This window comes from Podarcis raffonei, chromosome 13 (assembly GCF_027172205.1).
Source record: "Podarcis raffonei isolate rPodRaf1 chromosome 13, rPodRaf1.pri, whole genome shotgun sequence".
NCBI classification, from domain to species: domain Eukaryota; kingdom Metazoa; phylum Chordata; class Lepidosauria; order Squamata; family Lacertidae; genus Podarcis; species Podarcis raffonei.
Window position 1 is genome coordinate 14,217,186 of NC_070614.1, and position 26,401 is coordinate 14,243,586.

General features: G+C 46.7%; 2 protein-coding genes across 3 annotated transcripts in view; both read left to right on the plus strand.

Moving 5' to 3' along the window:
- Positions 1-13,752, plus strand: part of ITGA2B (integrin subunit alpha 2b) — a 47,112-nt gene extending 33,360 nt beyond the window's left edge. The window contains exons 22-30 of the mRNA XM_053360488.1: positions 14-93; positions 1,449-1,529; positions 3,039-3,144; positions 4,762-4,914; positions 5,514-5,627; positions 7,035-7,148; positions 9,553-9,657; positions 12,198-12,320; positions 13,041-13,752. Of these exons, the coding sequence (XP_053216463.1) occupies positions 14-93; positions 1,449-1,529; positions 3,039-3,144; positions 4,762-4,914; positions 5,514-5,627; positions 7,035-7,148; positions 9,553-9,657; positions 12,198-12,320; positions 13,041-13,100 (936 nt within the window). The 3' untranslated portion in view covers positions 13,101-13,752. The remainder of the gene's footprint in view (positions 1-13; positions 94-1,448; positions 1,530-3,038; positions 3,145-4,761; positions 4,915-5,513; positions 5,628-7,034; positions 7,149-9,552; positions 9,658-12,197; positions 12,321-13,040) is intronic.
- Positions 13,753-16,897: 3,145 nt separating this feature from the next.
- The window catches only part of FAM171A2 (family with sequence similarity 171 member A2), a 39,247-nt gene continuing 29,743 nt past the window's right edge, over positions 16,898-26,401 (plus strand). The window contains exon 1 of one of the 2 annotated variants that reach the window (XM_053360490.1): positions 16,898-17,202. In XM_053360490.1, coding sequence (XP_053216465.1) covers positions 17,088-17,202 — 115 coding nt within the window. In that variant the 5' untranslated portion in view covers positions 16,898-17,087. The remainder of the gene's footprint in view (positions 17,203-26,401) is intronic. The other variant, XM_053360489.1, reaches the window with a different exon arrangement.

Here is a 26,401-nt window from a genome sequence, read left to right on the forward strand (position 1 = left end):
ACCTTTTTTACAGATCCAGGTAGATGTGGAGCTAAGTGTCAGCCAGCTGGAAGAGGCCAGTGATAACATAACTTTGATGCTGCAGCTAAGAAGGTAACAGTCAACGCTGCTCCACTCTCCTGGACCCTTGAAGCCAAGTCCTCCTACCAGGAAACTCACAGCCCCATCTCTGGCACAGCCAGCAACCTTCCAGTACTGTATATTGTTTTGGGGTTCTTTTGAAAACCAAACCAATTGAGAAGCTTTCTAAATAAATAGCAGGTGAAATAAATAAGCAGGCACCTTCCCTGTTTAGCTATTCTCTCCCTACCCCCAAAAAAGATATAATAATAATAATAATAATAATAATAATAATAATAATAATAATAATAAAAACAAACAAACAAACAAACATTTTATTTATACCCCGCCCATCTGGCAGGGTATATAAGGGGAGCTGTCTTGTATATGTGAAGTTGCCAACTTTTTCCCCAAGTCAGGGCTCCTCCCGTCTGATGTCAAGGAAATAAACAACTACAGTGGTACCTCAGGTTAAGTACTTAATTCGTTCTGGAAGTCCGTTCTTAACCTGAAACTGTTCTTAACCTGAAGCACTACTTTAGCTAATGGGACCTCCTGCTGCCGCCGTGCTGCCGGAGCATGATTTCTGTTCTCATCCTGAAGCAAAGTTCTTAACCTGAGGTACTGTTTCTGGGTTAGCGGAGTCTGTAACCTGAAGCGTATGTAACCTGAAGCATATGTAACCCGAGGTACCACTGTATCTGACTTTTAGGAGACGTCTGAAGGCAGCCCTGTTTAGGGAAGTTTTAAATGTTTGATGTTATATCGTGTTTTTACTATTCTGCTGGGAGCTGCCCAGCATGGCTGGGGCAACCCAGTCAGATGGGAGGCATACAAATAAAGTTGTTGTTGTTGTTAGCCACCCATCTGATGAGGTTTCCCCAGCCACTATGGGCGGCTCCCAACAAAATATCCAAAACACAATAAAACATCAAACATTAAAAAATTCTCTATACAGGGCTGCCTTCAGATGTCTTCTAAAAGTCAGATAGTTGTTTATTTCCTTGACATCTGATGGGAGGGCGTTCCACAGGGCGGGTGCCACTACCGAGAAGGCCCTCTGCCTGGTTCCCTGTAACCTCACTTCTCGCAGTGAGGGAGCTGCCTGAAGGCCCTCGGAGTTGGACCTCAGTGTCCTGGCTGAATAATGGGAGTGGAGACACTCCTTCAGGTATACAAGGTCAAGGCCGTTTAGGGTTTTAAGGGTCAGCACCAACACTTTAAACTGCTGCCAGGCAGAAAACTACAGGCAGCTTTCCCAAATTGCTGCATCTCTGTTCCTCTGTTCCTCTTCCATATCAAGACTTTTCATGTCCAAAGCCTGGACTCCAGGCTTTGAGAAAACACTATTGTGGCACTCACTCAATAACTCCCACCTTCTCCTGCAGCAAGAACAGCAACAACCCCAATAGCGCCGTGGAACAATTGCAGGTGCCCGTCAAGGTTGCTGCAAGAATGGAACTGCTGGGGTGAGTAAGTCACATGGATGAGGGGAGATTTGCAGATAGATGGATTTCTGTCAGTATTAACTTATATGTGTATATGTTTATATATTGTTGCACGCTTGTATATATGTGTAAATAGACCACATATCATAAAAGACACCCCAGTCTCTGAGCGGTGTGAGATTCCAGGGGTTCCAGGCGCTTACACAGGGCCTGTGTTTCCTTTTTGGAAATGAAGCACAGCACAGCCCGTGGTGTCTTTATGATAGATGGTTTATTTACACATATATTCAACCTGAGCCTACAATGGAGGGGTTCACAGCATTTCTCCCATTGCTGCAGTCCTGGATCTAAAAAGAAATCAAACACGGCCCTCTGTCCCTCTGCTGAGCTTGCCGCGTTTTACAGACTGCAACTATTTTATCTCTCGGCTCACATCTTAAGCAACTGAAATTCTAAAGACAACTCCTTCCAGCTCTAAAACTCTACTTCTTGTCTTTCTAACTAATTCTGAGTTGATGGTGCATTTGCCCTCCCCATTTGCCCTCTGGCAAAGAGCCATTCCAGTACCAGGCTGGCTCCTGGCTTGCATTTTAACATGCTAAATCCAGTGTCTGGCACCCAGGAATTAGAAGGGGGATCTGTGCACTCCACAAACTCATAACAATGTGTGTGTGTGTACACAAACACACACACACACACACACACAGAGAGAGAGAGAGAGAGAGAGAGAGAGAGAGAGAGAGAGAGAGATGCATATATATGTAAGCCAATGGAGGCTGACCTATAAGGATAAATGGGGTATTGCCCCACTAACCTCATTCCTCCCCCAGCCAGCCTGCACTTGCCTGCCTTCATATTTACAACCAGACCAGCGATATCAACTTTCTCTTCCTTAGTCTCAGGGCTCATCCACACTTCTGCTCGTCCCACCACTTTTCATCGGGAAAACCCGCTCTTTGCTGCTGAATAGGAGCAAACATCTGTTGGGTTTTCTGTGGATTGACATTTGCTCCAATTCAGTGTCAAAGAGTGGGTTTTCCCAGGGAAAGTGGCAGGGCAAACAGAAAACCACTTAGATCCGTGCACAGAAAACATAGGGCATGCAGGAAACCTCTTGGATTTGTGCTTTCTATGCGCAGGACAAATGTGGACGAGCCCTCAGTGTTGCCCTTGTGGAACTCAACAGGGAGAAGGCCAGGGACAAAACTTGAAAGAGTTGGCTGCCTGTTGTTGGCTCTGGCACCACCTGCTGTTAGGCTCCTCGCCTTCTACCCAGTGGCCACCAGCTGCTACAGACATACAAACCCAGCCTGATGCGATAATAGTGGGGGGAAAGCTTTCCCACCTGATTCTGCTGGTCCTACAAGGTCAATCCGGCTGCTTTGGCCTTGTGGGCAGGAGGTGTGGAGTGGAGCTGCTGGGAATATCAGTTGGGAAGGACATTTTGCTTCAGGAGGAAGCGTGTATGTGTCCCATGACAAGAGGGGGCGATCACTTTCATCCTTGCTCTCTCCATGCTCTCCTCCCCAGGAGGTCTGCCCCAGATGTCGTTGTGGTCCCACTGGCCTTTGGGGACTATAAGAACACAAGCAAGGACATAAATGACTATGGACCAAGAGTTGAACATGTTTACCAGGTACAAAGAAACTCAGGTTGGAACTGGATGCACGTGGGGGTGTAGAGACAACACGCCAACCCACTGCATTCCCTCCAATATTCCTCAGATGAAAATAGGGACATATTCTTCATCAGAGTGTCCCCCAAACCTGGACACCTCCCCTTAGCGACTGGGGCAGAGATGCAGATGCCGTGGCTGAACAAAGCAAGCCAGAGTCAAGTGACTGTCATGGCTGCTCTTTGGCACTCACTGAGGGCCAGGAGGTCAGCTGGCTAGCCCCTGCTGGGCCGTTCCCTTCCAGCCGTCCCGCTGCGAAGACCATCACCTCTGCTCCGACGTAAATCAGTGACCTGGGCTTCTGAGCCAGGGCACACTATCAGCAGATCGAACTCCGCACACAGAATAGGCGTGAGGCTTGTGGAAGCATACTATAACTACAGATTTATTAAGCATAAATCAGGACAAAGAAACATGTCGTCTCTTTCTCAGGTCGTCTCAGAGAGAACAGCAAAAAGCAAAAGCTATACACAATGGAAGTTCCCAGCAAGCTGTGCTGGAATGTAAACAGACATGTGACACGTAACAATCCCATGTCTGTTCCTAAGGTGGAATAGAAATGTCAACATTCACAACCCCTTGGTGCGCCCTTGCGGACAGGCCATACCCCCTTCGCTCCCCCAACGCCCCACTTTCTTTAGGGGAGACCGACGGACTGGGGAGCGGGGAAACAGTGAAAATCTTTCTATGGGGCATTAAAGTGAATTGGATCTTGTTTTCATAAAAACACGCCATATTGAATGGGGAGGAAGGGAGCAGGGTGGGAGGCATAAATCTAAGAAATGTGTTAGAGGGATGCACAGATCTGAACTTCCGGTAACACGTTGAAATGCGGTACTGAAGGGAAAAGGCCCCTTCGGAATTCGGAACACTGTGAAAAAGTGAGAGGCCGTGATGGCTTCAGGGTTTTTGTGGTGATCCCAGTATTTTGTGGGGGGCAGTTGGAAGGCATGCCACTGTGAATATGTCTGTTGTGGAATTCTACTCATTATTGATCCAGAGCCGATTCCAGCGTATAGTTAGCAGAGTAAAAACTTAAACAGGTTGCAGAATTCCCCCCAAAATAGACCAAAAGCGATTAATATTTCATCCAGCAGAGCTTTACTGCTACTGAAGGCAAATGAGCATAATGGTCACAAATCCAATACATTCAGGATTGGCCCTGCCCATAAGAAATCCTGTTGCAGCAGACATAACTTAAACTTACAATAACTTATAAGTCTAAACCTCAACACTAAGCATACTATGTACAGAACACCACACCGGAAGGAAGATAGATGGAAAGAGAAAGTGAAACCCAGGCTCCTTCTGGCCTATTTTTGTAGTCAGCATGACTTGACAGAAAGAGATAACAGAACCAGTTTAAGCCAGCTGCAGTCAGCTTCTCTGAAGGAATAACCCAAACATCATGAACCTTCTGTTTGCTTCTTTCACACAGAGAAGCTTCTAGAACCCTCTTGAAATAATTAGAATAGGAAAGATCTCTACACATCAGATCAATACTTTCTGTACTAAAAATGCAAACCGACAACGTCTTCCCCATTGCTGACCCCTCTTCCTTCCTTGTCCTTCTCTAAGTTGCAGAATGCTGGCCCTAGCACTGTATCTGGGGCTGAGCTTCTTGTGGACTTCCCCAGCCACTTCCGGGAAGGCTTCCTGCTTTACATCGCAAGGGTGAGCACGGAAGGCAACATTGCCTGTTCACCCACGAACGACACCAACCCTCTGAAGGTAGGAGCAGCCTCTGGGAAGGGGAGAGCAAAGTATGGAGGGCCTGAGAACACCTCTATCAAATCTTCTCTTTTTTTTTAGTTTAAAGTCCCAAACGCTGCAACCTTTCCTCCTAGGAGAGTTGCCCCATCCCCTTTATCTTATCAGTTGCCTTTTTTCCTGGTCTGTTTCTGCCTTAATAATAATATAATAATAATAATTTACAGTGGTACCTCGGGTTAAGTACTTAATTCATTCCGGAGGTCCATTCTTAACCTGAAACTGTTCTTAACCTGAAGCACCACTTTAGCTAATGGGGCCTCCTGCTGCCACCGCGCCGCCGGAGCACAATTTCTGTTCTCATCCTGAAGCAAAGTTCTTAACCCGAGGTAATATTTCTGGGTTAGCGGAGTCTGTAACCTGAAGCGTATGTAACCTGAAGCGTATGTAACCCGAGGTACCACTGTATTATTTGTACCCCACCCATCTGGCTGGGTTTCCCCAGCCACTCTGGGCGGCTTCCAGCAAAGATTAAAAATACATTAAAATGTCACACATTAAAAACTTCCCTTCAATATGGCTGCCTGCTTTTCACCTGAACGCTATTTCTTTCCTCGTAGCTGAAAGTCCAGGAGCCCACAACTGCTCCCAGCTATAATACGACTGCCCAACCACGGCGCTTGCGTGAGAGGCGGGATGTGAACTCAGCAGCGCCGCAGGAACCCATTGTGGTGGTGAGACTTGTTGGGAAATGGGACGGACTTCATAGTGTCATTTAAAGCACTTGTCACCGGATCTGGGTTCATATATCCCTGCTGCTCATTACTTGGGCTAATCCGCAGTTGTCCAATCTGTAAACTTGGAATGAGTGACTTACCGCGCAAAATTGTTTTGAAAATGAATGAGGCAAGCATTCTGCTCATGTAGAAGCCCCCATGTAGTAGGAGTTCAGCATAGTGTGATTGAAACAGCTAGCTGAAAACCTCCTCTGCACTCAAGAGATCTAGGAACTTGATTGTTTTTAATTTCAATACTTAAGATGTCATAGTTACTAAATTTACACTTTCAGCTTGAGCTGAACAATTATATGGTCCCACTATGCCATTGGGGCACTTATTTCCATACATTTAAACCTCACGAGTTCCCCCAAGAATCTTGGGAACTGTAGTTTATCCCAACAAAGCTGACATTCCTAGCACCTTAAACTACAGTTCCCAAGAGTCTTCTGGGAGAATCATGCGCTTTAACTGTATGGTGTGTACGCAGCCTAAGTGTGCATAATGTGATGCCAGAATAGTTTAGCCACATGCTACACACCCTGTGGCATCCAACCTATGGTCTCCCTGCCAGAGGTGTCTATATTGCTAATAGTTTCTGTTAGTTGGTGCAGAATTATCCTATGATCTGTCATGGCCGAGTGGGCAGTTTTCTTTCCCCCTGTTCCTCTCCACTGAGTTAAATGGGTGGTTTCTGGCATGTACCACCTCTGCAATATCCATGGCTCTGAATTTCCCCCGGCAGAGGCATATCATTTGACATGGGATGGGCCAAAAATATGATTCGGTTCGCATTTTAAAGGCAAACCTACCTAATTTTCCCTTTCCAAGACAAGACATGAACTGAAGCACAATCATCCTTTGGAATTCCCCCTTCCCCAGATTTTTCAGTGCAGTTCTCCAGCCGAGCAAAGTTTACCGAAATGCAAACATCAGAGGTAAAGTGTGCATAGAAATGCGTATATAAATGACATACAAGCATCCAGTATATTAGGGGAACTTGCTTTGCAAATAATAATAATAATAATAATAATAATAATAATAATAATAATAATGTATACTAGGTCAACGTGCCTGCAAAAAATGTGTATATTAGCAGAAATTCGCTTTGAAAGCTAATGAATCTTCATTAAGACTGAAACCAGTTCAAAAACTGATGTGAAAACGTAGAAGACTGAGCAATGAAGAAATGGGAAACAGAATTCCATAACTTCACACACATACAAACACCCACACATACACATAGTTTGTATCTGGAGGTTAGGATTGCACCCTGTGTTTATCCACAGGTTATATACATCCTGCAGTCTGAATAACTCCCTCAGTTTAAATTAACTCAACTCTCTTGATCCAACCTGCCTGCAGAACTGTAGTAGCCAAGACTGTGCCGTCATCTGCTGCCAAGTGGGGACTCTGGAGAAAGGGCAAGGAGCCATGGTGACCATCCATGCAGTGCTGTGGCTGCAGACTTTCCTGGAGGTAAGGAAGGAGCTTCTGTGCAAGGGATGGGGAGGCGGAGAGTTCCCTTCCTAGAAAACAAGACTGCCTTGATTTTGGAATATCCCGTCTCTGGAGAGGCTTGCCTGGCTCCAACATTGCAAGCACTTCAGTGCCTTTGGGAAATTTTAATTGTTCTCATTTTACACTTTGCTTTGAAATATTCTATTTGTTTTGGGGGGGCATGTTTTTAATATATATGTATTTTTATGCATGTGTGTATATCTATATCTATATATCTATATCTGTATCTCTATATCTCTATCTCTATCTCTATCTCTATCTCTATCTCTATCTCTATCTCTATATCTATATCTATATCTATATCTATCTATATCTATCAGTGCACAACTTCCTGTAATCCAGACAAGATGAAGGGTAGCATACATTTTTACAAGATCACAAGATGCAGTTATGATTAAGAAGTGGCAAACAGTTTGTGATTTATTTATTTGTTTATATGGCACCATCCATATGAATGGAGCTTGCTTGCTTGCTTTATTTAATTTCTATACAGCTTTATATTTTTAATAAAAACCTCAAAGCGGTTTACAGCATATTAAATCAATAAATCAATAAAACATTAGCTGGGCGATGTTCCTCCAGCCTCAAGAACCCCTTGCCCTGAGGAGCTTCTAATCTCACATTCTCCATGGAGGAAACAAGACATGAAGGGAAAGGGGAGCCGAGGATACGCAGGGAACGGCGATGTGATTGTTTCAGTGATACAGTGGACGCTTGGGTTGCGAACGTGATCTGTGTGGGATGCACATTCGCAACCTGCAGCGTTTGCAACCTGCAGTGGCGCATCTGCACACGTGAGGGTTGCAATTCGGCATTTCGGCACATGCACAAAGCGCGATTTAGCGCTTCAGCGCATGCACAACCGCCGAAACCCGGAAGTAACCAGTTCCGGTACTTCCAGGTTTCGGCGGTCCATAACCCAAAAAAACGCAACCTGAAGCATCTGTAACCCGAGGTATGACTGTAATGTACTTAGGCTGAGTTACAGCAGGGCATGGTAACTGGAGAGAGAGGAGCCAAAGATTTCGTGACCAAAGGTGGATCTGGAGGAGGGATTTGAAGGTCGTAAGAGAGGTAGTCTGTGGCAACATTCACTCTGTATGTTTAAAGTGCTATGATACCGCTTTAAACAGTCTTCCCCCAAAGAATTATGGGAGCTGTAGTTGTCAGTTTTCATTTCTTAGTACAGAAAGTATTGATCTGATGTGTTCTGCTTAGTTCAGGAGGGTTCTGGAAGGTTTCTTTCTATGTGAAAGAAACAGGCAGAAGGTTTCTGATGTTTGGGTTATTCCTTCAGAGAAGCTGAGTACAGCTGGTTTAAATTGGTTCTATTATCTTTCTGTCCAGGTCCTGCTGAATATAATAGTCAGGCCAGAAGGAGCCTGGGTTTCACTTACTTTCTCTTTCTAGCTCATTGTTCTGGTGTGGTGTTCTGTTCTGTATGCTCTAGTGTTGAGGTTAAGTCTTATTATAAGTTCTTGTTAGTTTAAGATAAGTCTGCTGCAACTGCATCTTTTATGGACTGTGCCAATCCTGAATGTATTGAATTTGTGACCAATATGCTCATTTTCCTTCAGTAGCAGTAAAGCTCTGCTGGATGAAATATTAATTGCCACTGGTCTATTTTTGGGAACTCTGCAATGTGTTTAAGTTTTTCCTTCACATGCAGCGCGTCAGTAGTTTGTGCCCCCCCCCCGTTGCTATAATTTCAAGATTTCTCTATGGAGAGGGATTGACTGTTAAATCACTCTGGGAACTCTATCTTTGTGTGTGGAATAGGGATCTCCTTACAACTCTCAGCACCCTTAACAAACTAGGATTATTTAAGGGAAACTGTGGTTGTTTAAAGTGGTATCATAGCAGTTTATATGTAGCGTGTGAATAATAATAATAATAATAATAATAATAATAATAATAATAATAATAAATTTTATTTATACCCCGTCCTCCCCAGCCAAGACCGAGCTCAGGGCGGCAAACACCCGATATAAAACAATTGATGGAAATACAACTTAAAAAACAAGATTAAAATACAACATTAAAACATCAAAATGCAGCCTCCTTTCAGTGGAAACTCAAATCAAAAACTTCTTTGGGGATAAAATGTGGCCCGGGTGTCACGGTTGAGCAAGGAAAGAAGTCTAGAATAAACCCCTTCATCTAGCAAGCATAGTCTGAGTCCAGGTTCTTATTTCTAAGAGTTGCAGACCTCTAAACACCACCCAACCCAGAAGCCAGCGCCATTTGGGGGCGCCAAGTTTTGGCCTTGCACAGGGCATTTCAAAAGGCCACCCAAGCTCGCCCTTGATGGCAGGTCCATAAGAAGGGCTCAGGTAATTCATGATGGTCTCTTCTACCACAGCACCCCATGAAGGAGCAACTCCTCATCCAGTCTCAGGCCCGATTCAACACTTCAGGGATGCCGTACCGCATTCAGCCGGAAGTTCTGCCAAGCGGATCCTCTCTGGTACGTCAGTGAATCATTGCAGCCGAAACTCAACTTTGCATAAGAATGTCAGGCCTGCTGGATCAGGCTAATGGCCCCTCTAGACCGGCATCCTGTTCTCAAGCAAAACCTGAGCACAATAATAATAATAATAATAATAATAATAATAATAAATTTTATTTATATCCTGCCCTCCCCAGCCGAAGCTGGGCTCAGGGCGGCTAACAACAATAAAACAATACAAAAGTACAACACAAACAACACTCTAAAATCATTCATTATAAAATTAATTAAATTCAAGCCACTGGCCACTATTGGGCCAGAGCTCCGCGAAGATTGCCGAGGGAGGGAGTCAGGCTGTGCCCTGGCCAAAGGCCTGGCGGAACAGCTCTGTCTTGCAGGCCCTGCGGAAAGATGTCAAGTCCTGCAGGGCCCTAGTCTCTTGTGACAGAGTGTTTCACCAGGTCGGAGCCACAGCCGAAAAAGCCCTGGCTCTAGTTGAGGCCAGCCTAACTTCTCTGTGGCCTGGGACCTTCAAGATATTTTTATTTGAAGACCGTAAGTTTCTCTGTGGGGCATACCAGGAGAGGCGGTCCCGTAGGTACGAGGGTCCAAGGCCGTATAGGGCTTTAAAGGTTAAAACCAGCACCTTAAACCTGATCCTGTACTCCACCGGGAGCCAGTGCAGTTGATATAGCACCGGATGAATGTGATCTCGCAGCGAAGACCCCGTAAGGAGTCTCGCTGCAGCATTCTGCACCCGCTGGAGTTTCTGGGTCAGTCTTAAGGGCAGCCCCACGTAGAGCGAGTTACAATAATCCAGTCTGGAGGTGACCGTCGCGTGGATCACAGTGGCTAGGTCAGGGCGAGAGAGGTAAGGAGCCAACTGCTTAGCTTGGCGGAGATGGAAAAATGCACTTTCCCCTTCTGTGGTTTTCTGTGGCTCAAGAATAGGTAAAGGTAAAGGGACCCCTGACCATTAGGTCCAGTCGTGGCCGACTCTGGGGTTGCGGCGTTCATCTTGCTTTATTGGCCGAGGGAGCCGGCATACAGCTTCCGGGTCATGTGGCCAGCATGACTAAGCCGCTTCTGGTGAACCAGAGCAGCGCACGGAAACGGCGTTTACCTTCCCGCCGGAGCGGTATGTATTTATCTACTTGCACTTTGATGTGCTTTTGAACTGCTAGGTTGGCAGGAGCAGGGACCGAGCAACAGGAGCTCACCCCGTCACAGGGATTCAAACCACCGACCTTCTGATTGGCAAGCCCAAGAGGTTCAGTGGTTTAACCCACAGCGCCACCCGCTCAATAAGATTTCGGCTTATTGAGATGAACAGGGCCTCGTTGATGTTTTAACTAAGGCGTACCCAGGAAGCAAAAATAGGGACAATGATTCACCAGGGACAAGGCCCAGAAGACTGTGTCTGTCCCTCCTACCCAGGGACAGTTGAAGTATAGGGACATGAGGGTATATTATGGGTTTTGGCAAGTCATAAAGCCAAGTGGGTTGCGTGTGAGGTGGATCCACAGGGCTCACTATCTGGGATTCCCCATTATGGTTTCTGAAAATACCTGATCATTTGGTGAAGTCAGTAGCTGGAGCCTGATGGGGTTTTTTTTTGGTGGAACAGAGGTGAGACTGCAATAAGAATTCTTAGGTCTCAAATATAGAATAAATGTTCATGAATGCACAAGGTAAACACATATGCATAAGTATACAAACCACATGCCTGAAATAGTACACAAGAGCAATCCTGAAGCCATCTTGACTTGTATGTATGATGCATTTTGGGGTTAAGGGGTTGGGCAATTGTCTTGCAAGGGGCTTGCAGACCTCTGCAAGGAGAAGGGGAACTCAGTCGCAACAGAAAATAAAGATCTTCCTTCTTTTCACTGGATCTTAAGGTAAAGGTAAAGGGACCCCTGAGCATTAGGTCCAGTCGTGGCCGACTCTGGGGTTGCGGTGCTCATCTCGCTTTATTGGCTGAGGGAGCCGGCGTACAGCTTCCGGGTCATGTGGCCAGCATGACTAAGCTGCTTCTGGTGAACCAGAGCAGTGCACGGAAATGCCGTTTACCTTCCCACTGGAGCGGTACCTATTTATCTACTTGCACTCTGACGTCCTTTCGAACTGCTAGGTTGGCAGGAGCAGGGACTGAGCAGCGGGAGCTCACCCCGTCGCGGGGATTCGAACCGCCGACCTTCTGATCGGCAAGTCCTAGGCTCTGTGGTTTAACCCACAGTGCCACCCGTGTCCCTTCACTGGATCTTACCTGCATCCAAAATGGGCTCAAAATGCTAGTTAAATTCGCAAAGTGTCCAGTTCCAAACTTTAAGGCCGAAGCCTGAAAGGCAGTTAAATAACTGGTGTTTGACAGCCCTACAAGAATCACCTGGATCTGGTGCCAAGGTAGAGGAGCTCAGCCATTTTGTTATCTGCGTTGGGGATAAAAGACTTGCTTGGGCATGAAAACCCCTCCATTATTTCAATCGCATCAGGGAGAGGAGGGTTCAGCTCACATTGGCTTTCTCTTTCCTATCCCTCCCCCCTGCCCCACCCAGACGAAGACACTGGTGGAGTGGGTCGACCCGGCTGCCGAGAGGGATATTCCTGTGTGGTGGATCATAGCAGCTATAGTGGTCGGACTTTTCCTCCTTGCAATCTTCATTATCGTTCTTTGGAAGGTAAGCGAAACCTTGGAGCGGGCAATTCTGGGCCTACAGGCAAAGTGGACCAACCACATGGAGTGCCAAGATTCCAGTGGTTTTGGCTTCAGCTGGGGCTTAACAAAAATAGGAGTGCCTCCGTCCCCTGCAGAAAATGAGCCTTCATGGGAGGTCTGATGTCGCAGTAACTAACATGCCTCATTGGGGGGGCAGTGGTATAAAGAATCATAGAATTATAAACTGGAAGCGACTTCCAAGTGTCTAGTCCAACCCCCTGAAATGCAGGAATCTCAACTAAAACTTCCATGACAGCTAATAATAATAATAATAATAATAATAATAATAATAATAATAATAATTTATTTATACCCCGCCCTCCCCAGCCAAGACCGGGCTCAGGGCGGCTAACACCAGGTATAAAAACAATTGATTAAAATACAACTTAAAAACAAGATTAAAGTACAACATTAAAATGCAGCCACATTTCAGTAGAAACTCAAATCAAAAACTTTTGGGGGATGAAAACGTCAAATCTTCACCAAGGCCAACTATCCAGACTGGTCCTACATGGGCCAGAAAAAAGCCAGGGAAGTCCCCAAATAGGAGTTGTTGTTGTTGTTTTGATCAGATCAGCCAACCGCAGCTTGCTTCTGGGTGCCTTATGTGTTTATTTTGAGAACAGCAGCCCAATCAAGGCTTTCACCAGTTCAAAGAAGCCTATTTCTTTTTTTTTAATAGACGGGCTTTTTCAAGAGGAAGCGACCACCCACAGAGGAAGAGGAACAATTGTCCCAATGACCCTGGGGCAAAAACATCTGGGAAGGAGCAGTAGTGGGTGATCCTCACACAAACACACGCCCGCCAATGTGATCTCATTTCTGCCTGGATCCATCCCTCCCTGTTCCCAAGGAGATGTCAGCTAGACCCTTTTTCTGAGCTAGACCCTCTTTGCTCTGCAATTTAATACCCTTCCTCAGCTATACTTCTGCACGCATCCCATTCTCTTGCTAAATAGATGCCCGCAGTAGGCAGTATCCACATTCATGGTTAGCGCCATAGAAGAGTGATTCCTTCACCCTTAAAAACAAGGTCCTGACTGGAAGACACGGGCCATCCGTGAAATTAAAAACAAAACAAAAGCTCACTAATTCTTAAGTGGAAAAAATAGGGCTTGGAGAAAGAAGTAGGGAGGGAAAAAACCCAGCATTCTTTTTAAAAGTGCAGAATTAATTCCATTAATATACATAAAGGTAAAGGTAAAAGGACCCCTGACCACCAGGTCCAGTCATGACCGACTTTGAGGTTGCGGTGCTCATCTCGCTTTATTGGCCGAGGGAGCTGCGTACAGCTTCCGGGTCATGTGGCCAGCATGACTAATCCGCTTCTGGCGAACGGAAATGCCGTTTACCTTCCCGCCGGAGTGGTACCTATTTATCTACTTGCACCTTGAAGTGCTTTCGAACTGCAGGGGCAAGGACTGAACAATGGGAGCTCACCCCGTCGTGGGGATTCGATACACCGACCTTCTGATCGGCAAGTCCTAGGCTCTGTGGTTTAACCCACAGCGCCACCCGGATTCCTATTAATATACATAAAACATGCCAAATAGACTCGATGCATCATGAAAGCAGTCAGAAGAAGGATGCCATTGCCGCCTATACTCTGTTCAAAATTTGGTAATGTCCATTCCACTCATCATGTGCCACATTTCCCTGTCATTCTACAAGAGGCTGCTCCGTTCAGGCGCTTCCGAGTTATTCTTTAGGAGTGAATCTTAACAGGGGTGTTAACTCTCCTAGAGATGATCGGTAGATTCCATATGATCAAGGAGCAGTGCCCATTCCTGATCGATGCCCCTCAGCTCCCCAGTTGTGACCATTTCCTCCAAGACACAAAGATGATCTTGGAATTGTCCCTCTTGCACTAGCAACGTTGCCTTTCATCTCCTCTTTGTGGCCTCAAACAAGTCCAAATCTTCAGCAGGAGGGGAGAACCATTTTGGGCTGATTCCCAAAGCTGGGGAGCTGGAGGGGCAGAAAAGGCTGCTGGTGATTCTATTCCTCCATGCAGTGCCACACCCTGGGATCTGCTGAGCTCATACGGAGGCTAATGAAGGCATGGGACATATTACATTGAGTGTAAAATGCATTTTGCTGTTTAATAAATGAAAGATACCATTTAATCCTCGGGGTTTTACTTTTACCATGTTTTTCCACCAGCTTTGTGTCAGGAAATACTTTCAATTACTGTAACATGGGAGCTATAATTGCCTCACCAGTAGTTGGAAAAACAAAAGTACAGTGGTACCTCAGGTTACATACGCTTCAGGTTACAGACTCCGCTAACCCAGATATAGTACCTCGGGTTAAGAACTTTGCTTCAGGATAAGAACAGAAATTGTGCGGCGGCAGTGGGAGGCCCCATTAGCTAAAGTGGTGCTTCAGGTTAAGAACAGACCTCCAAAACGAATTAAGTACTTAACCCGAGGTACCACTGTATTGTGTAGGATCCAGGTTTAAAGGATTCATTTATTTATTTATTTCAAACACTTGTATACCACCCTTCATCCAATAGATTCCAGAGCTGTGAACAAGGTGTGTGTGTGTGTGTGTGTTTGTGTGTGTGTGAACAACTTCATGGTGATTACTGGCACCTTTCCCCCCTATATATAAAAAAGCACTGCATTTATACACAATTAAAGAACCAAAAAAAAATTAACAATGTTATGAAGCAGCAGCTAAAACCAGATGCATGAGCAATGAAGGCAATCACTTCACCTGCCTGTTGTTCTTCATTGTTAGAAGAAAGAGAAGAAACCCACCATAGTTTCAATGCAGAAGCCAATTGTCTGCTAGCTTCGGATGTACAGTAAATTGAACGACAAATCAGTCTGGGCCCTTCAAGATTTCCGAGTCTCCTGCTTGTTACTTCCTAACAACCCCTGTATATTTTGGGAGTGGGGGAAGCTGCTAATCTGGGATTAAGCCTTTCTTTATTTGTTGTGCCAATTAGCTGATTAAAGCTCGAAGCCTTTGTTTGAATGGGCAAGAGAACATGGACCTGTTGTTGTCCTTGTTGTTAATTCTGGGAGACATGGCATCCTCAGGTGTGGGGAGGCATATAGAACATTTCTTGCATGTAGCAGACAGACCAGGTTTGCTGGGATTTGTTAATATTTTGAGTAGGACATATGAAAGCAAGATGATATGACTTCTGCTCATAAAACAAATAAAAACACAGGGACAGCTTTGAACCATCAAAGAATTGTAATTTTGAGATTTTTTCCCCCTGGTCATGCATGTTCAATACGTTGGCTCCACATGCCCCAATATCTGAAAAGGGGGTGGGGGGCTGTTGACTCTCCTTCCTTGGGGGCTTTTCAGCAGAGGTTGGATGGAAATCTGTCATGGATGCTTTAGCTGAGATTCCTGCATTGCAGGGGGTTGGACTGGATGACCTTTGGGGTCCCTTCCAATTCTACAATAATGTACACATTGGCATCGTAAAGGTAAAGGGACCCCTGACCATTAGGTCCAGTCATGGCCGACTCTGGGGTTGTGGTGCTCATCTCGCTTCCGGGTCAGCTTCCGGGTCATGTGGCCAGCATGACTAAGCCGCTTCTGGCAAACCAGAGCAGTGCACAGAAATGCCATTTACCTTCCTGCCGGAGCGGTACCTATTTATCTACTTGCACTTTGATGTGCTTTCGAACAGCTAGGTTGGCAGGAGCAGGGACTGAACAACGGGAGCTCACCCCGCCGTGGGGGATTCAAACCGCCGACCTTCTGATCGGCAAGTCCTAGGCTCTGTGGTTTAACCCCCAGCACCACCCGCGTCCCTTATTGGCATCTTATTGCTGTTTAGTCGTTTAGTCGTGTCCGACTCTTCGTGACCCCATGGACCAGAGCAAGCCAGGCACTCCTGTCTTCCACTGCCTCCCGCAGTTTGGTCAAACTCATGCTGGTAGCTTTGAGAACACTGTCCAACCATCTCGTCCTCTGTCGTCCCCTTCTCCTTGTGCCCTCCATCTTTCCCAACTTCAGGGTCTTTTCCAGAGAGTCTTCTCTTCTCATGAGGTGGCCAAAATATTGGAGACTCAGTGTCAGGATCTGTCCTTCCAGTGAGCACTCAGGGCTGATTTCCTTAAGAATGGATAGGTCTGATCTTCTTGCAGTCCATGGGACTCTCAAGAGTCTCCTCCAGCACCATAATTCAAAAGCATCAATCTTAGAAAGCTGCTAAGTCCCGCTACCCACCAACCCTCCGCATTTGAAGACGCGTTGAACATCCAGAAAATAGCCTTGGAGAGGAAACGGAAGAGGGGAAAGCCAATCCACAGATAGGGACCTTTGAGCCCTCCGGAGAGGGCGAGGCTTACTTGGAACCATCTTCACGTTCTGCACATGCTCAGAGGCACAGTGCACCCCTCCCTTCCCCTGAACTTTTTAATCCCCCTCCCCTTGTCCAGGACTATTCCCTGGCATTGGACACAGTTTCTAGGTGAGGTAAGCTAAAGGCGGAGCACCCGGGAAGAAGGAGGTGGAGGAAGAAGAAGAAGAGGAGACCGAGGGGGCGGCGGCGGTGCTGGCTTGTTCCAGCAGGTGGAGCCGTCGCAGCTTCTCCCCGCCGGGCAGGAGGGGGCTGCCGGGGACGAGGAGACACAATCGCCGCCGCCGCCGCCGCCGCGTAACCGGATCCCGCACAGCCCAGTGCGCCCGACTTGCCGCCGAGGCTCCTCCGGGCGCGCCATGGCCGGGTAGCGGGGAGCCGGTGGGGGCGGCCACAATGCTGCGGGCGCCGGCCCTGGCGATGCGCTTCGCCCTCCTGCTGCCGCTGCTGGTCGGCCCCGGCTGGCCGGCTCGCGGCAAGGCGCAGCCCGGGGAGCCTCCCAGCCCGCAGGGTGAGTGGGCGCGCGGGGGGCGCCGGAGAGGAAGGAAAGGGCTGCGGGGGTCTTGCATGCAGAAGGCGGGTAGTGGCGGGGCGGGGGGTGGGGGTGAATCGAGGGAGCCCCCCCTCCTGCGGTGGGAACCGGGGATCTGGCTGGGTGGGTGGGGCAGTTTGGGGTGGGGTGGGGGCTATTGCTCCGTGCCATTTATGCGGGTGCGAGAGCTGTTGGCGCGCGGTGGCGCATTTCCAGAAAAAGTGGGGTGGATGGGTGGGAAACGGAGGCATATCTTTAGCTGGATTTCAAACCCCCCCACCTCCAGTTTTTGTGTATTGTGTGTGTATGTGGCTGCTTCTCCCGCCTCCGCCTTTCTGGATCGGGTGATGGTCGGGGGTGGGTTTGGATGGGTTTCCCCCTCGGCTCTGGTCTGCTGGTTCCCCAAAAGGAGATGGGCGAGACCTTTTGAGGACGGCGGCGAAAGAGATGCGCCGTGGGGCAGCGGGAATTGGGGAGGGGGTGCGCGGTGGGTGGGTCCGCGCCGATTCCTTCCACTCGATCACGCACACAACCCCCCCCCTAAATATTGCGCCCCTCTCTCGATATTGGTTCTGGGATGGGACCCCCCAAGGCTCCATCCCTCCTTTTCATAGACAGGGAAGAGGTGGGGAAAGGAGGGTTTTGGAGATGGGGGCGCGGGGGGCGCGCAGGGTTTTTGTCTATTCTTACGCCCGTTCCCAGCCCCCTTGAGCTCCCTCCACCTTCCATCTGCCAGCCCCCTGCTCGCACCATCTCTTTCTCCTCCCATCCCTTTGGCTGGCCATCTCCTTACATGGCAATCTGTTTATTTCAGGGTCTTTTCTTCTACTGCTGCCCACCCTGAACCTTTTGTCTGCCTCTCTGCGGTCCCCATCCTTGAGCCACCGTCTCTCCCCCCCCCCTGTTTCACCCCCTCTGCCTCTGTCTGTATACCATCTGACTGGAATATTGCCTCTCTCGGTCCACACCCATTTCTCCCCCTGCACATCCTTTTTGACCTCTGTCGGGTGTACCTGTTGTCTGACTGCCTTGCATTCTGCTTGTTGATCTCATGCATTTCATAAAGACACACACCTCTGCTCCTACACGCATGCACAGTGCTTGTGAGCTGTGGTGTGTGTGTGTGACCTGCCCGCCTTGCGCGGCATTGTGTCTGAAACAGCCAGAAATCTCCCCATTTGTGGTGTTTGATCTGACATGACGTGTGTGGACAGGGCCTATCAGAGGTACATAATTCTTCCTTTAACACATTCCGTCTACCTGTTCCTTATGCAGTGCCCTTTTCTGTTTATCGGTTTCACTCTGCCCCCCCCCACTTAGATGTATTTTCCCAAGTGCCACCATGCGACTTAATTCCCCATCCCCACCCCCGGCTTGGCGCCATACCTTCCCTTAGGGTATCCTTGCTGGGAACATGGCGTTTGCCTTGGAGACCTTGATTCTGAGCTGTTGCTGCGACGGAGCGCTGTATCCTTGGGGGGGCACCTCCCTCCTGGACCCTGGAGATGGGCTGGGTGGGGGTGAGGGGGAAGCAAGGGTGCACAGGGACCTCTCCCCATCTGTGGCTTGAGGGGTAGCCAAGTGAATCCCACACTCCACGCTCTTCTTGTTTAGTGTCTTGGGTCCATATGGCAGCGTGGAGACAGAGGGCCTGTTTGTTTGTTCTGGATGATGGAGCTGGAGAATTGGGTGGTGCAAGCATATTAGCAATTTAATATTCATGTTGTGCTTTAATTGTTGTGACCAGCTCTGGGACCTTAGGGTGAAGGATGGGTAATAAATTGTAACGCGCAATAATAATGATAGTCCTTCTTTCCCAGGTTTTGTGTGTGTGTTGGGTGGTGGTAAAGAGAAATGGCAACCCCTCCCTGTGCACTGTGCTGAGAGATCTGCCATTTCAGCTTTATTCCGTTATAGACCTAATAGACTCTGACGTTTCCAGAAAACTGCTTGTCTTCCCTGGAACTGTCATTGCATATTGGGAGTGGGAGTGGGGGGGAAAGGACTCCACCCTTTCACCTGCTGCTTGCCCCATGCACCAATTAATATGTCAGCAGCATCTCTGGCAAGTTTGACCAATGAGCTCTGCCTCTTCAAACCTGAACTCGAATCACATCATGCCTCTTTGTGTGTGTGGAGCACAGGGAAGAAGGTACCTGGGCAAGATGTTGTGGCCCAGCCCTGTTTAAAAGGGAAATGCTCACCTGTGCATACACATGCTAATGTCCTTGATTTGGTGACTTTGCCAGTCCTTTGCTTTCACCACTTTTGTTTTGCCCCCCCCCAAAAAAAAGACCAATGAGCAGAGTTCTGTGCTCCCTTTGCATTTGGCAAGTTCCTGCTAACATTTTTAGATTAGTTTTTAATATGTGTGATGCTTTTCCAAAAACAGTTGTGCTCAAAGCAAGTGGCAATTCACAAATAGCAATGATTCAGCAACAACAATCCCTTTTTGTATTTATGTTTATTAAATTACAGCTTTTCACATAATTATTGCAAGACCCAGTTTTAAATATTTTTCCTTGCATTTGACTAATTCCCTTTATATCTATCTATATCTATCATCTATCTATCATCATATTTTAATCATTCTGGCTTTTGCATAAATTCCTCGTTAAAAATTTAGGCTGTTTTACTTTCTGACACAGCTTCTTACTTTTAGGCTAAACTGTGTTGCTGCTTTTAAAAATGAATATGTCCGTTTGGCACATGCCAGCCTAACTTCCATGGCTTTGAGCCTACAGTTCTACCTACCTGCTAACAAAATTACTCCTGGCAGTGCCAGTCCTGGCTGCCAGTTTCTTTTCTCTGATATCTTCCAGACAAGTTTTTTAGACCCAGCACCTCTTTTATCATGAACAAACTGATCCTGCTTCATTTTTTTTTTATTTACTGTGTGGTATTCAACTAAGTCCAACTCAGAGTATACCCATTGATATTGATGAACCTAAGTTAGTCATGTCTGTTTACTTCAGGGGTCAATGCCTGAATTTTTGTTGGAAGCTGCCCAGAGCGGCTGAGGTAACGCAGTCAGATGGGTGGGGTATAAGAAACAAACTATTATTATTATCATCCCCCTCCTCCTCCTCCTCCTCCTCCTCAGTTTCCCCCCACTAAGGAGCCTAGAGCCAGGGGATCCTGACTGACCTCCCTACTTAGGCAGTGTCTGGACTCAGACACGCTTAACTTTATAAGGCAGCTTCAAAATAACTCTGGTTTCACCATCACTTTTTAAAATCAGCTTTCCCTTGGTTTCCGATAAACGAAAAACAGATTTTTCTCTCGTCTGCCTAATTTTTGAGCTCTGGAACAGAAAGAGCCTAAAAACACCCTGAAATCTATTTCAGGAGACCTTTGTGCCTCTTGGTTTCCACTAGCAGACTCTGTATTCTTATTCTTATTATTGAAGAGTGTTTTATACTATTTGCTATTGTCAGACAGTTTGGTAATGAAAGAGATATGGGTGACGATCAAGGTCACCCAAGAAGGCATAGAGTTGCCCAGTCACTATCCTCTTGAGTACCTTTTCCTGGAAAGGGTATACAGTGGTACCTCAGGTTAAGAACTTAATTCGTTCTGGAGGTCCATTCTTTTATATATATATATATATATATATATATATATATATATATATATATATAATATTTTTATTCATTTTCCACACAAAAAACAAAAAAACAAAAAACCATTTTTTATACAATCACTTCACATTTTATCACACCTTCATCTGTTTTTTGACTTCCCTCAGCTCCTCTGCCGATCTTCCGTTTTCATCAATATTATTAACGCATTTCTTTACTTAGTATTGCCATTAAATATCTCCTTTCCTCATCTTATTTACTTTTTAACAATATTCCTCTGTTTTTCACAGAGTCTCTTGAAAACCCACAAGCGTTATCTGTTCATCACATATGCCTTTCAGATAATCTGTAAATCTTCCCCAGTCCTCGATAAACTTTTGGTCTCGTTGATACCGAATCTTCCCTGTTAGTTTGTCCAATTCTGGAGGTCCATTCTTAACCTGAAAATGTTCTTAACCTGAGGTCCCACTTTAGCTTATGGGGCCTCATGCCGCTGCCGCGCGATTTCTGTTCTCATCCTGAAGCAAAGTTCTTAATCCAAGGTACTATTTCTGGGTTAGCAGAGTCTGTAACCTGAAGCGCATGTAACCTGAAGTGTCTGTAACCCGAGGTACCACTGTATTGGTGACTGGTATCCTGCAGTTTGGTCAAACTCATGCTGGTAGCTTCAAGAACACTATCCAACCATCTCATCCTCTGTCGTCCCCTTCTCCTTGTGCCCTCCATCTTTCCCAACATCAGGGGCTTTCCCAGGGAGTCTTCTCTTCTCATGAGGTGGCCAAAGTATTGGAGCCTCAGCTTCACGATCTGTCCTTCCAGTGAGAACTCAGGGCTGATTTCCTTAAGAATGGAGAGGTTTGATCTTCTTGCAGTCCATGGGACTCTCAAGAGTCTCCTCCAGCACCATAATTTAAAGCCATCACTGCCACTGCTAAATACCCTAAACCACGATGGGCAAAGGCTGAAAGCAGACAGGGTAGGATGAACTTTGTCGACATCCCCAAGACTGAAATTCACCCAGTGATTCCTGATCAGACAGTACTCTGGGTGTATTGAGAGACTGCGAAAGCTGCAAAGTACAGTGGTACCTCAGGTTAAGTACATATTTTTTGCTCTATAAGACTCACTTTTTCCCTCCTAAAAAGTAAGGGGAAATGTGTGTGCGTCTTATGGAGCGAATGCAGGCTGCGCAGCTATCCCAGAAGCCAGAACAGCAAGGGGGATTGCTGCTTTCACTGCATAGCGATCCCTCTTGCTGTTCTAGCTTCTGAGATTCAGAATATATTTTTTTCTTCTTTTCCTCCTCCAAAAACTAGGTGCGTCTTGTGGTCTGGTGCGTCTTATAGAGCGAAAAATACGGTACTTAATTTGTTCCAGAGGTCCATTCTTAACCTGAAACTGTTCTTAACCTGAAGCACCACTTTAGCTAATGGGGCCTCCTGCTGCTGCTGCGCTACCGGAGCACGATTTCTGTTCTCATCCTGAAGCAAAGTTCTTAACCCGAGGTACTCTTTCTGGGTTAGCGGAGTCTGTAACCTGAAGCGTCTGTAACCTGAAGCATATGTAACCCGAGGTACCACTGTAGTTGTAGAGGCAAGCAATGCTATCCTGAAAAGCAAATTGGAAACCACGAACCTATGAAGATTCCTTGACAACATCCTGCTAACTCTGATATGAGCTGTTCCTTTCAAGGCTTGTGCTGCAGATCCCAAGTTGCAGAGGTGATAAGGACTTGCCAGGAGCTCGGTTTTGTTTTGCAGTTTTATAAATTTCTATAGGACGCCGCAGGGAAGACATAAACATTTGGAGCCTTTCGGATGGAATGGAGCACAAGAGGAGCAAATGGCTGCAGAGGTTGAAAAGAAGTGGGGACATGCATTAAGCTTAAGTAGAATAGGTAGAGACCAAATCAAATTATGTGAACATCCTCCTTCCTCCCCCCACCCCAAAAAAATATCCACGTCTGGAGAAGCCTGCCATGGATGCTGATCCAGTTTTGAGGGAAGCAGTCATGGCTAAGGGAAGCAAACCTAGCAGAGGGTCCTTGATCCTTCAGCCAGATAAAGCCAACCAGGAACTGGATAGGAAACTTTGGTCTGTGCTGTATCCGGATTCTTGACCGGCAAGCGAATTTGGCAGGATTTCCTCTGGCGGATGAGGCAGCTAGGATGGGGAAACAGGGTATGTGATGGTCATAGGATGCTTGCTGTCTGCTTGCCTGGAGTGTGGCTGTGCTCATTTCTGAAAATCTCCAATTTTTGTGCGGAATAACCGCTTGGTCTTCTCCATCTCCAAAGATCTCACATCTGAAAAAGCCGGAGGCAGGAGAATTGTGCCTGGATCCTCTCAGGAGGTCACACAACCAAAAGCAGATTAAAAGGACACATTTTGAAGGCCCCACAGCTGTGTTGACCTCTCTCCTTGCCTGGTTTTGGCAGACCTCTTGAGCGGGGTTTCCCGGTGGGCTGATTTGTGGGTCACAAATTGTGCAGGCCTGCTCCAGACCGTTCTTCTGCTTCTGCTGTGGTGAATGACGAGCGGCTTTGTGGACGTAGCTTTTGTGCGGTCCGGCCAAGAAGACCCCCGTTCCTGCCAAGCACAGACCAGGCCTGATGGACAGTGCCAAGTTTTGAACCTGCAGGACAGCAGCTGCTGCAATGCTAGTGTGTGTTAATGCAACGCTTGGCTGTTTCTCCTCTCCCAGCCTGTCTTGGCTCTTTTGCACCCCACTCTCTTCCTTGAATGTGTGTGGGAAGGTCAGGGTCCCCCAACCCTTCGCTGGATTTGGCTTCTCTAGAGCCTGTCCTGGAAAAGGACATCAGGCTATGCACCAGCGTTGGCCAACAATATTTTGCTTATAGTTGTGGAAAAATGGGACATCTGGAAAACATCTGGATCCAACAGCATTCCTCAGCTGCAAAAATCCAACTGCTGCATAGTTGGGGGTGGGGGTGCTCCTGGATTTAATAATACTCTTTTTTTACCTCAGGGACTATTGCAGCCTGCAATGTATTACGTATTTGTCCTAGACGCAAATGACTTGTAGAAACTACAAGCTCATTTGATGGCAATTACTTCCTCTTGAGGAACTTTGACGATAGCTGTCTTGAGAGAGGGCACAGTGCTGTCTTGGCCTCTCACACCAAACACTCTATTATTACTAAGAATCCCGGGCCGGCGTCTGGGAATGCGCTGCGACATTTTGTTGTTGGTCCCTGCTTGTTAGCGTCATATTAGCAAAAGCCAAGGGGTTGGAAGCCACCCAAAAGTATGAGAAGGGGTTTGTATCCTCTGCGGTCTCTCTCAGAAGTATTCAGCATTGTAAATTAAAAGAAAAAGAACTTTTTAAATTAAAAAATGCAGTAACAACAAAATCCTGACAAGGCCACAGAATGCTGGTTGCAGCTGAGGAAGGGGCGGATGGGGGTTGAGATCTAAATAAATCAGGTCAGGCAGAGGCAGATTGTGTGAGTTCATCAGATAAAGTAGGCAGTGGTGGAAAAATAGAATATTGCCCACCCACCCCCCCCAAAATTGCTAGAGAAAAGAAGGAATTGACCTGCTCAAGTCCATGACAGCTTGTCGTAAGTATGGAGCAGGGTGGGGTGGGGGAATAAGGTTAGCGAGTTACCTTCTGTGAGGTTTAAAAAAACCCTTCCCAGCTATGCTATAAAGGGATGTTTCAGGACAAAGGAAAGACAAAGTACAGTTTTCTCTCCTTTTTAGTGCTCCAGGAGTCCTGCCTGCTATAGCAGTGCAAGAAGTTCAGGTGTGTTTTGGCCAAAGAATTGATGCTTTTGAATTCTGGTGCTGGAGGAGACTCTTGAGAGTCCCATGGACTGCAAGAAGATCAAACCTCTCCATTCTGAAGGAAATCAGCCCTGAGTGCTCACTGGAAGGACAGATCCTGAAGCTGAGACTCCAATACTTTGGCCACCTCATGAGAAGAGAAGACTCCCTGGAAAAGACCCTGATGTTGGGAAAGATGGAGGGCACAAGGAGAAGGGGACGACAGAGGACGAGATGGTTGGACAGTGTTCTCAAAGCTACCAGCATGAGTTTGACCAAACTGCGGGAGGCAGTGGAAGGCAGAAGTGCCTGGCGTGCTCTGGTCCAGGGGGTCACGAAGAGTCGGACACGACTAAACGATTAAACAACAACAACTACAGTGGTACCTCGAGTTACATACACTTCAGGTTACAGACTCTGCTAACCCAGAAATAGTACCTCGGGTTAAGAACTTTGCTTCAGGATGAGAACAGAAATGCGGCAGCGGGAGGCCCCATTAGCTAAAGTGGTGCTTCAGGTTAAGAACAGTTTCAGGTTAAGAACGGACCTCCGGAACGAATTAAGTATGTAACCAGAGGTACCACTGTATATAGCTCAGGAGGGGAAGATTGGGGTAGTTGTGTGTGTGGGGGGGGGGCAAGGTGCCCTTTATCCCCTCCCCGCTCTTTATAAAGTCTCCACTTCCTTGATCGGAGCTCTCAGGTGGTTGGGGGCACGCTGCACCATTTTGTTGCAGCAGGTCCCATTTCTTCCCTCTTACTCCCTGGCCTGTTCTGTAGGAACATTTCTCCAACTGCTATATAACAGTCGTGTACAGCACAGCAAAGGGATATTTAGGAACAAACTGGGGGATGCAACAAACATTGCCACATATCCCCAGTCTCAGTGAACTGGTACAGCCAGACTGGAAAAGGAGCTTTGTTCTGCTTTGAGGGAATGTCCGCCCTTTCAAAAGCCCTCAAGGAAGCCCTGGAACAGCAAAACAAGGTTTCATTTCCAGGTTGGCTGGGCCCCAGAGCAGAAGATTGATTGTTGAGGGCTAAAGATACACAGCAAGATTTTTGTTGCATGTCCCCACTTGTTGTTCTTAATCGTTCTGATCTATAGAGCACAGTGAGTTTGCCAAGTTGCTTGAAGTCTTTACCCCCCCGTTTATTTTCACCCCGTCCTCCTTGAAGTGGGTCAGTTTCATTCACACACACACAAACACACACACACATTTTTATTAATTTTTTAACATATCAGTTCCAACAGTCATATAATATAACTTCTCATCTTATACAATATTTTTAGACTTCCGTCAACACCTCTGATGATTTTCGTTTTTTATCACTTATTATGCATTTCTTAATTTCATATTACCCTTAATTATCCTTAACTGATAATTCTCATTATCTTTCTTGCAATATTTCAAATAATTCACCTTACAAAACTTCTTGCAAACACAATTGCTTTTCAAATAGTTCGTAAATTTACTCCAGTCTTCTGAGAATCTCTGGTCCCGCAGGTTTCGAATCCTTCCTGTTAATTTATCTAATTCTGCATAATCCACCAGTTCCATCCTCCATTCTTCCTTCGTCGGTAGTTCTTCTTGCTTGAAGTGGGTCTGTTTCCATGCTTCTTTGGGACCTGCTAAGCTAGTGTATGATCATAGTATATGAAAATGCCCAAACTGTCATCATAAACAGAGAACAGTGATGTAAGTGCCTGAGGTAATGTTGGGAGTATAGAGCCATCAGCCTTTTCATTCCTGGTGCTCCTCCTCTATCTGGAGTGACTCCCATCTAAACTTTTTTTGCATTTTCTTC